Source organism: Uloborus diversus, chromosome 1 (assembly GCF_026930045.1).
Source record: "Uloborus diversus isolate 005 chromosome 1, Udiv.v.3.1, whole genome shotgun sequence".
In the NCBI taxonomy this organism is placed as follows: Eukaryota; Metazoa; Arthropoda; class Arachnida; order Araneae; family Uloboridae; genus Uloborus; species Uloborus diversus.
Genome location: NC_072731.1, coordinates 171107507 through 171122839, shown reverse-complemented (window position 1 = coordinate 171122839; position 15333 = coordinate 171107507). Strand labels below are relative to the sequence as shown.

Genomic DNA, 15333 nt, shown 5'->3' with positions numbered 1-15333 from the left:
GACAACATGCGTGTACAAGCAAACATCCGCTGCTGCGGAGCTGCGTAGAATGACGCCATTGAAATATACCATTGCACGCTATATTTCAATCACGTATATCTCGAAAACAAAAAAGTTGTGAAGAACTACATCTCCACCCTATCGGATTCAATGCCCTCGATATGCTATTTTTTTTCCTCAAAAAGCCAAGTCCGTACCATATCCTTGTAAGTAAATGTTATTTGTAAATACCATAAACGCGGGTTACTTTGGCCCTAGGGTTCCTCTTAGGCCCAAATTGAGGGAAAAAGATACAGCGTTCCCTGTAAACCTTCAGGAAGCAATGTTTAAACATGTTTTGATAGAATCCGTTAGATGGCATTATCAAACACATAATAATGTATACCAAGCAGTTTCATAGCTCTCCATAAGGAGCAACACTGCTGGTTTTGTATTCCTTGTTTTAACATGTGTCTTTATAACCTATCAGACTTTCACATATAGAAGCAGTTCTATATCTGCTAAGAGTTTTTTAAGTACCTATTTATGAAGACTATTTAATATTTTACGTAGTAGCATAGTTGCACTTATCATTTCTTTTAGGGTTTTTATGTAAAATTTTCACAATAACAATATATCTCCCAAATTAAAAATTTCGACCTACTTTGGCGCAGCATAAAAACTTGAAAAAATCCGTCAGAGAGATTTGGAAAAGAAAAGAAAAGCTAAAAGTAAAACTCTAAACAGGAAAAACAAGAAGAAACCAGGAATTCTCAGCAACAGATTAAGAGAGCGATTACAGACTTAAATCCTCACGGCTCAGTTGCATGGCTTTTCTGATGGAAGATGAAGAGGAACTAAAAGTTGCAAGAGGTTTAGAAAACTTTGACCCAAGTAGTTGCATCTAGTTCTAAAAAATTTTGTTAAATTTGTTTGAAAGTTTACGGAATTTTGTTATTGTAGAATGGAATGAGTTCAGGTTTCCAGGAATAGCTATTCATGCGGGGGATAGAGCTAATGTTGAGAGCATGAAACGCACCGAAAAGTGTTGAAAGTGACCGAGAATCTAAGATCCTTTTGTTTTACGAATGGTGTTATCGTAATAAAACTATTCTATCCCCAATACTGATGAAAAGATGACTTCTCCGTCAGTAATTTCTGAGACAATAACCAGCTATGCACACACATTTTAAAATTTTTTTGATATTCCTTAAAACAAATATTTGTGACTTAAACTTCTTGTAAATGTTTTATCTTTCAAATAAATAGTTTTTCCTATGAATACACGATTTTCTTTAGTTCTAGTTAGTTCTACAATGATTTAAATAGGGAAAACCAGTTTGGGTCAAAGTTACCCAAACGTAAAGGTAATATTGGCCGAAACAAAAAAAAAATGGGTAATAATACTTTGACATTGACGTCGCTACACTATGAAACAGTTAATCAAAAGGAAATATAGAAACATAATTGCGATTACTTGCTAACTTGCGATTATACACACTCCTTAAAATTAAGGCAAGAAGCAAAAAGAAAAAACAGAAGTAAAAAAAATCAATAACATTTTTTTTCTTTTAGAAAATTAAAATTTTTAAAATATATTACTAAAATGTGAAATAAAATTAAATCATGCTAGTAATATTTTTAATACTATACAAAAAGCTAAACTTTTAGCTACAAAAAAATTTGCGCTTTTCTGTTTTTGTTTCTACAAGAAATATTATTATAAAAAGAAACGAAAAATCTTTTTTATTAGATAAATTATTTTGTATACTATTTTGTCTTCTTTCAGCATAAATAAAAATTTTAGTATCACGTAGCACCATGGGCGGATTTATGGGGGGGCGGAGGGGGGCAATGCCCCCCCAGTCTTGGGAGGACTTTATACATAGTAACCATAAACCTTCCAAAATCTTAAAAGAAAAAAAATCATGATTTTTTTTCTTTTTTGAATAGTTCAGACGCGAAAATGAAGAGAATAGTGACTGTCCTTTTCTGTGGGGGGGGGGGAGAGAAATCCATACAATATATTACAAGTAGTAAAGCGGTCACTGGGATACTGAAATGTGTTGAAAACGACTACTTTGAACTGAAAGCTATTAGGGCAAGTATATAAGTGAAAATATCGACTGAACGAGCTATGTATTCAGCTGCAATACTTAAAATAATCAAGGATTATTTCAACAAATTAGAAACTGAAACAAAGATTTTAAAAAAGCGAATTTTCCTATAAACTAAACAAGCTATACAGCTTAGGACACCCGCTTTGTTGAAGGCCTCCAACTCCAGAAATTTTCATGATTTGTTCCTTATCCAAAAAAAAAAAAGAAAAAAAGGAAGGACTTGAAAAAATAAATTTTATTTTAAAGTGCTTGAAAATTTTGGGAAAATACGTATACAAACAATAAATTTAAACAGTTATAACAAATGGGAGGGGATAGACGGTAGAAGAATAAATGCCGAAATATGTTAAATTCAGTTCTTTGCCTCATCTTGCATCAAAAATGAAAAAAAAAACATGGTTCTCACGTTTTTGTAACACAGTACTTGATATAAATTTTTGTGATTCACATGTTTCACATCTTGCTGTTTATTTAATCCCAAATGCAGTGCAATATTTTGGAAATTCTTTTGTACTGCTTGCTTCTATCTTACTTCTACTGCATATTGTTAATCTGTTCAGCACAGGGAAAAAAAACACCACCTCTATTCCTTTTCATTTTCTGCACTGCTTGTAATTAAATAATTTTAATTTTTCTCAAGTCCTTGAAACGGATTAGATGAGTCTTTGAAATTCCTAAGCAAATTGTGCTTCAACTTAATTTCTTATCAAGTCTTATCAAGTGTATAAATTACGAATTGTCCAAATGGGCAGCATGGTACTCTCCTGTTATCTATTTTCGAAATCTGTACACCATTTTTTTAAAAGCATTTTTTACTCTTGATCATTTTGTATTTAATTCATTGTTGTATTTGTGGGTGGGTAAAGGCTTGACCAAAAACTAATTGTGAATTTAAACAGCCCGATGTAAGCAAATAACAAAACAATCTTATCTTCTCCCTCGCCTTTTCTCTCTGAGGACTGCTGCCACTGATTTGTATTGTGTATTATCGTAATTGGTAAAAGAGTATTTTGCTATTTTTTTCCAGAGATCTTTGTGCAGATTGAATCTTTGTGCAATTCATCGAATTGCAGAAGGCTTCAAAATGCAGAAATTTATATCTATTTTACAAAAATTCCTACGGGGGAGAACACCCGGACACCCTAAAATTGGGTATATTCTGTTGGTATATTCTACTTGGTATATCTAATTGGGTATATTCCCTACTGAAAAAGGACACCATTTCCCATCATGAATCATATGTATAAAGCATAGTGGGGAGGGGGGGGGCACTTTGGCTTTTTTTGACTCGACGTTAAATTCCGGTTAACACAAATTGGCCATTTCAACTGCGCCTGCGCGCTGACTTAGCTGATTTCAAAAATCTTGCTAAAAATAATTAAACATTTTAAATTTGTTAATAAATATGAGAGAGCAACAGATAAAAATTTGAAATCCCAAAGCTTTCTCTGATTTAGTTCTTAGGTCTCGGTAAAGATGGAGTTTTGAGTTTTAATTATTAATGGATTCGGAGTCTGATTTTTCTATCAAAGGCCCTTTTCAGGGCCAAATTTTCAACCTCAGAAGAGCGTACTAGAATTGCAGCATCACTTCTAATACAAAGCCGAACCATCAACCTAAATAAAAATGTACAATACTTACGCCTAACGTAAAATATCCGCAAAGGACGGAGATCTGTACTCATATTCCAGTCACTTTTGAAGTACACAACGTGTTTTACGTTTACGTTAAGTAAATATTTTCAAACCAATAAATATTGAAGTGTCATTTTTCCCTTTACATTATAAAGATTATCAGGTATTCATATCCATACCTGCCAACCTCCGAGAAAAAAAATCCGGAAGATTTTTTTATTTTTATCCACAAGATTTTAACGCAAAATAAAATCAAACAGGACACCTACCCTCTTTACATTTAACAATATATTAGTTATGAATTTCATATCAATTGAAATTACTTTCGTTTAGTAAATATTACTTTTATTGCTTTCTTTAAAAGTTTGGAAATAACATTTGTTACTCATCTTAAAAAAAGAACGTAGCAAAAACAGCTCGAATTGAGAGAATGAGAAGATAATTGGCGCCGAAATTGTGCCCCTAGTTGCCCGCCGCGACGCTTGCTTTGATTGGATCCCGATGAAGTCATGCGCTGTATCACTCAGTGACGTCATAATCTTGCCCCGCTTCTTCTCGTACCATTCTCTTACGGCAACCTTTCCTTGGCTACTTGGCCTAAAACGCGGTGCCGCGTTCCACAAAAGTATCGTTAGCGCCAAAATTGGCGAGATAATTATTTTTCCTACAAAACGTGAAGATTTTGCTCATAACCGGAAAAACGGAAAAGAACATAAAAATCCGTAAAACTTCCGGGAAATCCGGAAGGGTTGGCAGGTATGCATATCCGTAGTTTCATATAATATATCACGAAAACGCTGTGAAAATATTCTAATCACATTCATTAATTTGTTGGGACTCTAGCTCAACCTAAATATAAACAAGTAACACAAAATCTTAAAACAGAAAGCACAAAAAGCTAAGTCCGCGCGCAAGCGCAGTTGAAATGGCAAATTTGTGATAACCGGGATTTAACGTCTACTCTTTTTTTGCCACCGAGAGAAAAGTTGTCCGGGTCTACAAAACATACCAAAAAGCTGAAACAGCTTAGGGCCACATTAAGTCTATATTATAAATCCAGTCTTGATTTCAACTAATATTGCTCAAAAAAAAAAATCCTGCCCCCCCCAGAGACCCAGTCCTAAATCTGCCTATGCGTAGCACTTAATTCATTCAACCTTAATCTTTTGTCCAAAATGGCCTAGCTTTATTTGCAGAGTTAATGTAATCAGTATTCAAAAATTAAATTAAGATAACTCTAGTTGTGTAAAAAGGATTCCACAGTTTGGAAACATGAATACTTATAACATTATTGAGAAAAAATGAGAAAAGTTCCTAAATGTGGGCCAAAGTTGCCCGCGTTAACGGTACGTAAAAAGATGCTATTCGTCCCATCATTAATAACTTAAAATGAAAAATAAAGCAACTAAGGATGATTATTTTATCTCGTAATCGGCATTCAAATTCAAAATTAGAAGAAAATATCAGTATTCAAATTCAAAATTATATTTACATCTAGCTTAGTTATTATGAAAGTGGACATTAGCATACTAAAATGTGAAAGCATTAATTTCAGTTATTTCTATTCAAGGAGCAGCATTGTTTACGGATCAAACTGCTGGGTGATTGCTATTACTGCGTCAGTGGTCTACCGGAACCAAGACCTGATCATGCTCACTGTTGTGTTGAGATGGGATTGCATATGATACATGTCATTAAGTAAGTTTCATCCTAAAATTTTGCCTTAAAGACATTGTTGAAAATCATTAGAGGGGCTTTCGTTTCTTAGAAAGACTTTTGGTGATGGACGGTTTGGATCCGTTTAAAGTTTTGCCGAAGTTAATATGAAAAATGAAACCTGTAAACCAGTTACAGTTTTGAACTAAAATTGTATGCTAAATGGCAACTGGAGGTCTGGAAATCTTTAAAATTGCAAGAGAAACTCCTTCTATCCAAACAATCGCAAGCAGCAGTGTGTACACTTTTCTGAAATAAAAAAAAATGAATCATATGTGTTCTAGAATCTGGAGAAAGATTTAGGATTTATGAAGAAGGAAAGATAAAATCCTGTGCAGCGATTTAGAAAATGGAGTTACGTTTCAACAATTGAATCTCAGCGTTACTTACAAAGTAATTATGAAATTGAAACCAAGTTACGAAATTGCAATGGTTAGGAAACTTTTTTTTAAAAAAACTTATCTTGAATGAATTGTTTCTTTGGATCATAAAAGAAATACCTTTTGAAAAGATTTTTTTTTTTTTTCAAACTTTTAAATCTCTTTAAAAAAATACTAAATAAAAATGTAGCATTTTTTAATTCTTTAAGAAAATATGTAGCGTCTATATTAACATATTTTTATTAAACAAAAGATTATTGCAAAAGAGTAGCATTTTACAATACTAGGTTTGCGTTCTGCAAGAATTGTAACATTCGCATTTCAAAAAATATTGCTTCAAATATAGGTCTTTATTCCATAAAGTTATTTGAGTTTATTAGCTATCAGGCCTAGTTATAGAAAATTAACTTAAAGTGTAATGAACAATTATAATTAATATTCCAATGGTTTTTTTTTTCTCAGATTACATTTAAATATGCAATGTTGGCTTCATATCGGATTCAAAGATGAGATTCTGAGAGCACTGTGCAATCACAAAACCTGTTGTTAGAACTGCTGTTGTTGCTTCCATTATGAAGTCAGCTATCGAGATTTAAAACTATTAGTTATTTCAGGCCTGGTAAATTTCTTAAACGTTCCAAAGCGTGTTAACTAGTCCTTATCAAACACTACGCTACTTATTGGGCACTAATCACTAGTTATGATCATTCCCACCAATGAAATTTTCAAACAATTAAAAATATCCTATTCACTGTTTGGAAGAAACATAGTTTTTTTTTTTTTTTTTTTTTTTTGAAAATACATAGTACATTAATTTGAAGCTAAGAAAGGTGTTACTTCTTTGCATTGCAATAACGTCGCTACATTATAAAACAGTTTATCAAAAGGAAATATAGAAACATAATTGCGATTACTTGCTAACTTGCGATTATACACACTCCTTAAAATTTAGGCAAGAAGCAGAAAAAAAAAAAAGTAAAAAGAAATCAATATCCTTTTTTTTTCTTTTAGAAAATGAAAATTTTTAAAATATATTACTAAAATATAAAATTAAATTAAATCATGCTAGTGATATTTTTAATACTATACAAAAAGCTAAACTTTTAGCTACAAAACATTTTGCGCTTTTCTGTTTTTGTTTCCACAAGAAATATTATTATAAAGAGAAACGAAAAATCTTTTTCATTGGATAAATTATTTTGTATATTATTTTCTCTTCTTTCAGCATAAATAAAAATTTTAGTATCACGTAGTACTTAATTCGTTCAACCTTAATCTTTTGTCCAAAATGGCCTAGCTTTATTTGCAGAGTTAATGTTACTAACAAAAATAGAACTGATTTTAGAAAGAATTTTACATTCGTTAGAACGCGATTGTATAATATTAATATTATAATAAGCATTAGTTTTCTTTCTTCGATATTGTAAGTCTTTTAGATTGTTATAAAACGATGATTCGGAATGTCTCAGCATTTTTTGCTTCTATTTCATTTGCGTTGCACCCAAAAAGTAAATAGTTTAATTTTGATGTTTTACATTATTAAATATGAACACTTTAGACTGTGTGTGTTATGCAATTAAACATTAAGTACAAAAAGTCACTTTTTTTTTCCTTTACCCAAATTTAGATAAGAAAAATACATTAGGTGAAAACTAACTATTTTTTGAAATAAATCAGCTGCTCCAATAAAATTAAACTTCGCGTTACAACTGCGACATTCATTCAAATTTGATTATTCACATTGCAGGGAGTTAAATCTAAAATAAATGTATCATTGAGTTGTTTTAGCAAAGACACTTCAATTACGGAACATTGATTGCAATCCAATCTACCATTCAAAACTCACAAAAATTAAAAGTCGATAAATATGCCACTTGCCTCGAAAGTTCGAGCTAGTATAATTATACAAAATCGATGAGATATTTGCTGCAAATATTAATGTCTCAACTTTCTTCAAGCGAAAACGATTAGGAAACCACTTAAGAATCCCTCTTCGCTGGGGAATAGAGCACTTCCTCGAATTTATCATGAGTAGCTTAAAATTTTAAAATAAGTATCCCGTCATTGGGATTAAATTTCTCATTTTAGAGTGAAATGCCAGGCGATAGAAAATTATTACATCTTTCCGCTTTATGTATTTATTTACAGATTGGTACGTGAAAAGACTAAAGTGGACTTGAACATGAGGATAGGGGTGCATTCTGGGAGCGTTCTTTGTGGTGTTCTTGGCCTTTACAAGTGGCAGTTCGATGTTTGGTCGAATGATGTGACGTTAGCCAATCACATGGAATCTGGAGGAATTGCTGGGTAAGTATGCGGGCATCAAAATGACTATAGCTTACTTTCGTTTTACTTCCTTTGTTAATTACTGGTTTAACATATCAACAGACAATCATGAGACTAAATACTAAATTCAACTTTATTTAAATTAATTAAATTAATTTATTAATGCTTAAAGCACAGTTTAAGTCTTTTTGAAACGCTCAGACCATGTCAAATTTGATGCATATGTCTTAGTGTTCATTGCAGAATTTTATTTATGAAAATAATTTAAATTTATGAAATAAGTTCATTTTTGAAATTAATCAATGCTCACTGTCATGAATAAACTTACAAATACTCTTAGTATAGGTTATTTTTACTTGATCAAAAACTTTTCATACATATATACCGCTTTTGATGCGGGATTGCTATTTTGATATATTTTTTTATTACTTACAGCTGTTTTCGTTATATTACTACTTCTCATTCCTTTCTAAAGCTCGTAAAGGCTGGGCAATTCTATTTGAGGCAACTTCGAGCTACTGGTAGAAATTTGAACCCACCCATTCACGGGTTTGAGAGTGATAAACGAAATATAAGAGGGTATGTCATTCTACTTGAGTATGATGAATAGAACAGAAGAACTAAGGTCATTGTTTTCTGACAATTGCAAACACCATCATGCTTTTGAAAGCTCCCTTTGGAAGAAAAAAACGTCCCATAAAACGTCAAAAGCTCAGTTGCCTCGTTTTTTTTTTTTTTTTTTTTTTTCATATTTTTATCCAGTTAAATCATGATGCTTACGGTTTTTTTTTTTTTTTTTTTTAAATTATTCAAAAGAGAACGTAATTATACGTAGGCTGTTCAATAAGTAATAAGACTAATTTTACTGCCGCAAAACCACTCATTGGAATGTTAATTCTTGTGGCATGAGAAAGGTCTGTTGTCTGTATTAACAAAAACTACCGATAGTGGGCGCGTACAGACTCATGTTCCTGAGTATCATGTGTTTGAATTGAAGCCTGTTGGCGGGCGCCTACAAGACGCAGCCAGTTATCAAAATGGAAGCTTCGTTGGAGCAAAGTTATGCGATTAAAGTTTGTTTTCGACTGCAAAAATCAGCATCAGAGATTCTTGATATGATACGTGAAGTTTTCAACGATGAAGCAATGTTTAGAGTCAGTACTTTTTGCTGGCATAAAGCTTTTAAGGAAGGCAGGCAAAATATGGAAGATATTGTATTGAACGTGAGGGACAACTTTCAACATCCATCACAGAGACAATGATTAACACTGCTGCTATTATCATCAAGGGGAAGCTCAGAATTATTTTGTATCAGTCAGTTCTGGCTGTTTCCTCAACTTAAGAAACCATTACGAGGCAAACATTTTGAAAGCAAACAAAGCATGTCTAAACTCTTCGGAAGTGGCTTTAAAATAGCTCTCACAAACTTAACGTTCACAAGTTTTTAAGAAGTGGAAAGAACGTTGAAGTAAATGCATTTAGTCTTGCAAAAGTAAGTTTATAAAAAAACATGTAAATTGTGTCGATTCAAGTTGTTCTGTATTTTTTATAAATTTAGTCTTGTTACTAATTGAACAGCCCTCGTATTAAGATTTTTTAAAAAGTACTTACTTAGTTGTGCACAGTTACAAAAATCCTGAAAAAAGTCGATGAAAGGTTCTTATCTCCAACCATGCCCCACGTTTTAGCTACAGGCCTTAGGCTTCACTGTGCAGGGGTCTGTATGACTGGGAGTGGAGGTCAAAAGTGGTCTGAGGTTGAGATACCTTCCTCTGGATAAGGTTCCGCACTGGACACCAGCCCAGCTTGGAGTTTACCCGTTAATGAGCAAACGCGGCATGCCCTGATGAATGATATGTACCATACCTTTATGATGTGCTGTGACTCTCTAAAAAAGAAGGAGGTTAGAATATAAACCAACACTATATATACTGAATACATACAGTGGCTTCCAAAAGTGTTCGTACACCTTGAAATTTTGTAGCGAAACCAAAATAACGCATAATTGAATTCGAATATGAAGTCCAATTTTTTTCACACCATTCCTATGCCATTCTGAATAAAACCCAGTAGTTTTTTTTTTTTTTTTTTTCAAAATATTGCCAGATTTTATTTTTGAAATTTGTCAAAAAAAACGAAGAGACAGAGGAAAAATACGCCACAAAAGTCATCGTACACCGAAATATTTTCGAATAAATTCATGATTAAAATTATCATATGTCGATTTTTTATAATTTTTGCATTGTGATGACACTGTAAAGTCATTTGGCTTTATTTTTTGTTTATTTATTCCCTAATATTCTGCTCTTTATTTTTAAATGACAGGTATGCGTAAAAAACAACGAACACGAATTGAAATTTGATTTTTTTCCCCTCACAGTAGCCGTAAATTGGTTTGAAATGTCTCTAAATTATTTAACTTATACCATTCTATAGCGAAATACTTAATAAAATGTTTTAAAGACAAAAATTGGATCGAAAACAAAGTAAGAAAAGGTCAACTGGCAAAGTTAACAAAGCGTGATCGGAGATTTACAGTGAAAAAAATTATGAAAAATACACATTTGAGTGCTGAAAAAGTTTCTGCAGAATTGAATGAAACATTTTCCGTTTAATTTTTCCCGCAGAAATTTTCTTGTTCGTGCGAAAAACAGAAAGCTTACGCTTTCCGTCGTAAAATAAATGATAAATAAGCTCAAAACGTTTTAAAACAACGTCTTACTTATAGATGAAAATAAATTCAACATTTTGGGTTAAATTGTTGCATAATTGTAAACATAAAAAAGCATGAGGAATTAAATCTTAAGAACTTATTTGGGATCAGTTAATCAGGACGGTGAAGGTGTTCTTGTGTGAGGGTGCATATCAGCATCAGGACTTGGAAGTTTGGAATTTTTTGATGAAATAATGAATCATGCTGTTCATTTAAATATTTTAAAAAACAATTTTAAACTATTAGCCCAAAATTTGGTAATCGGAAGCAACTTTGTTTTTTATCAAGATAACGACAAGAAGCACACGTTTGCGTTTGGTGCCTCAAAAATGGTTCTTAAGCTTAGATACATCTTCTCAATCGCCAGATGTAAACTTAATAGAACATATTTGGAGATATCTGGTCGCTAGATTACGAATATACACCATTGAAATAAAAAGCGAACTAGAAACAGTAAGACTCGAAGTGCGGCTGAACACTTGCTGAGAAATTGCACAAAAAAGAAAGAAAAAAACATTGAAATCTATTCCCAGACGTTTAAAAGCTGTTGTTGATACCGCATGATATTCTACTGAATAATAACTTAGTAAAAAGTTATATTATTTACTAATTTTTTGACTTTTTTTCTTTCAAAGTGTACGAAGACTTTTGTGATATCAAGTATATTCCTTTTTTGATTATTGATTTCTAAAAAATCAAATTTTATTATGTTATTAAAAATTTTCATTTAGTTTTGTTGAAAATAGATCATATATCTTATGATTAAATACCCATTCCAAAATATTAATTTTAACGAATGGATAATGGCGTATTTCATTGCAAATCGTAAGTGTACGAACACTTTTGGGAGCCACTGTACACTACTGAATAAATTCACTACTGCATGTCATTTACTAAGCCATGAAACATATACTAGGTCATCTCGTCCATAATAAGTACTGATATCAATAAACCTCTATTTCTTGGTTCACAGAGGCACTGGCCAGTACTTTCTTCCATTAAATCCCTATTTACTGTAAAATTTTACGGGTTAAATGAAGTAAGAGGTCATTTATTACGGTCATTAAATTACGTAAGGATGATTTTGGCAATTTTTGACCCCCCCCCCCCCCCCCGTAAGGTTTTTCAAACCCCCACTCCCCTATTTTTAGACAGTTTTTTGAGAAAATAAAGCCATTGGATTATTAATTATAATTCTTACGTAAGATTCCATTTCGTTTTTCAAAAAATAAATAAATAAATAAATAAAATAACAAATCTTACATCACTGGAAACGTTATTAAATTCACTAGTATTTAATTAAACCTTTTCGTGTAAAAAATATTTATTAAAATTTTGGAATTTAGACTGAATACTTTTTAGACAGTTTTTTTTTTTTTTTTTTTTTTTTTTTTTGTTATGTGATGCTATACTAATTAAAAATAAAGCAAGCAATATATTTTGCGATTATTTTATTATATTTTACACTATTCATTCTTTGTAAAACAAGAAAAAAAATAGCTCATCCTAATGCTTTTTTTTTTTTTTTTTTTTTGTTTTTTTGTTTTTTTTTTTTTTTTTCTTTTTTTTTCCCCAGACGCAAATGAAATAGATCCCTGCCAAACCACCTGACCGAGCGATTTCTAATGTAAAATACCAATTTGGAAAATATTACGTAAGAATGGGTTTCACCCCCCTCCCAATAAGGGTATGTAGAGATTTTTCCAACCCCCTTCCACCTCGGGAACCTTACGCAATTAATGAATGGCCCCTAAGAAGAATGCGAGGCTGGTTGAGTTGTCTGAAAGGAATAAGTTGCAAGCGACAGAATTTGATCGATCTTTTAATTCGTAAAACGGTGCGTTAACTATTGTACGGAATGAGCTCGAGAGTTAATTAAATGCTTTTACCCACGTGATAATTAAAAACTACGTGGTGTGCCAATTAACGCTGAAACTGTTTATTTGTTTGGTTTTTTTCCACTATAAATTGCTGTAAAACTTTTTTATTGCAATAAACACATCATTTTGGATTAATAGTTATCTTAAAATTTTCCAGAATTTTCAGTAGTATGTGTCGTTTGTTGTAGCAGCAGTAATTGCATTTTTTCTATTCATTCTTGAATCATGTTCTGACTCTACAAAATATAATAAATAAAACTTGAAATGCTGCAAAAAGATTTTATATTTCTTGAAAATATTGCTTTCAAAGCTACTATTACTTTCATGTAAACTAACAGCATTTACTCAAGTTTTAATAAAGGTATCTATATGCAGGAAGTCAAATAAATATTCAAATCAAGTTTATAAGAGTTTTATTTAGAAACTAGATTGTATAAACAATGACATTTAAAACCAAAACTCAAATATAATGATTTTTTAATCATGTTTTTCAAAGTTCAACGTTGTTTGTGAACAGTCACAATTTCTGTGAGCATAGGGAAATATATTTCAATTTAAAGCTCTATATATTTATTGGTTTTAAAGATTTCTAGCAATGTGATACAAATTTGAAAATGAGATGTTTTAGCAAAAGCATTTCACGTATTCCTGTATTAATAAAGGCTTAATCAGCTTAAGGCTTTAAGGCTTATTAAAGGCTTTAATGTTTTCACTTCAAAGCTCGAAATCCATAGAATCTTATTTATACAGGGTAGTCATGACACAAAACACATTATTTTGCTAATTAATTAGTAGCAAATATATTTTTGATGAAGCGTAGAAATTGCAAAATAGTGCCATTCTCATGATTACAACGCCAGGATCATAAATATCACGTTTTGTTTGGGGACACGTCTATGTTATAACTGAAAATTTTTCATTCGTATCGCCGCAATTAGTGGCGAAATCTTTTATTAAATAAACTAATGAAGCAGCTGAGATGAAGCAGAGAAATAACCTTTTTAAAGTACTAAATGTCCTAAAACCTTTCCTTAGTGAATCGGAATTTAGCCTTATAAAAAATAAAGTATACATACTGCCGTATAACCTTGAAAACCACTTATAAATCCTGAAATTTTACATTTAAAAACTAGTATTCATTCATAAAGTGACATTAGATATTTTCTAAGGCCAACGAAATATTTAAATTTAAAATTTCGAAATTACGTCGCTTTTAGTGTGAAATGTCTTAACGCCATTTACGCAGTGTTTTGTGCATCACACAGTTTTTTTGTGTGTGTTACACAGTGTTTTGTGCATTAATAATGGGGTCGTTTCTGAAGTTTTAAAAGTATTTTTTTTTTCTAAAAGAGCATGCTTAGAAACATAAGATTTCACAATCTTTTAAATTATTTGATACAATATAATATTTTTAAAAAAATATTTTAATCAGTTTAATTTTATTTTTACGCTTCTACACATGACATCACGAGTGATGAAATGCCATTCACTGATGCCACAAGCAAAGAGAGTGTAATATTTAATTCGCTTCTTCTCTGACATATACTGGTAAGGATATGGTTGATAGCAAGCGTAGAGCGCAATATTCGCTTCTGAATTATCATAACCTGGGAACGCGGTAGATAGCAAGCGTAAGCATTCAGGGCGCCAGTAGAGTACACGCCGAAATTTATCATTTGTGACGTTATAAAGACCACGCCTTGTTTAAAAAATCGGACATTGAAAAAAATTAATTAAAAATTAAACTTTTTAGAAAACAAAAATTTTTTCCGCTCCATGTTATACAAATACAATACTCCAGTACAATACCTCCTTTTTTACTTCCTTTTACAAAAAAGGAAGTATTGTATTCGCGATAAAATTTTCACTCAAAAGTCGGTCTTAATTTCCGTTTTGCTCACCCCCGAATGAATGTTGAGTTTATTTTTCAATCCGACCATACGTGGATATTTACCTAGGAATGTACAGACACCCGAAATTTCCATTTGGATGACCCCCGAGTTAATTACAACGAATTTTTTCGTGACGTCTTTATGCACGTATGTATGTGCGTATGTGTGTATATATCTCGCATAACTCAAGAACGGTATGTCCTAGAAAGTTGAAATTTGGTACGTAGACTTTTAGTGTATTCTAGTTGTGCATCTTTCTTTTTGGTTGCATTCGTATGCTTCAAAGGGGGTCTTTTGCTCCTTTTTGAAGGGAAATCATTGTTAATTTCTATGTAAACTCAAGTGTTGTTATAATTTGGCAGACACTTGGCAATGTATCGCCAGTTTTTTTATCTCCAAGTTTTGTCGCCAACTTGGCGACAACTTTGGCAAAAATATTTTTACTTATTTATTTATTTTTTTTTAATCTGGTTTAAATTTGGCCACTGTTGGTGATATTTAGAGAATAAACAATTAAATCACATTAAAATTGTCAATAATGGGGAAATGACATTAAATTGGAGTAAAAGGAAGTCATGTGATGCACACATCAGCTCGTTTTTTCATCGGACACCGAATAAGCAAGCTTGTTTTAATAGATGACAAAATATAATTTTGAAAAATGTAAAATCCACAATTACTGCCTTTTACCTGCCCACATCAGAATAGGGATCAATTGCAAAAATTACACTAA

The 15333-nt window shown here is 31.9% G+C and overlaps 1 protein-coding gene across 1 annotated transcript in view; it reads left to right on the top strand.

The window, feature by feature from the left end:
• Positions 1 to 15333, top strand: part of LOC129217055 (adenylate cyclase type 8-like) — a 233153-nt gene that overhangs the window by 115225 nt on the left and 102595 nt on the right. Inside the window, exons 6-7 of the mRNA XM_054851300.1 lie at positions 5304 to 5431; positions 7978 to 8136. Of these exons, the coding sequence (XP_054707275.1) occupies positions 5304 to 5431; positions 7978 to 8136 (287 nt within the window). The remainder of the gene's footprint in view (positions 1 to 5303; positions 5432 to 7977; positions 8137 to 15333) is intronic.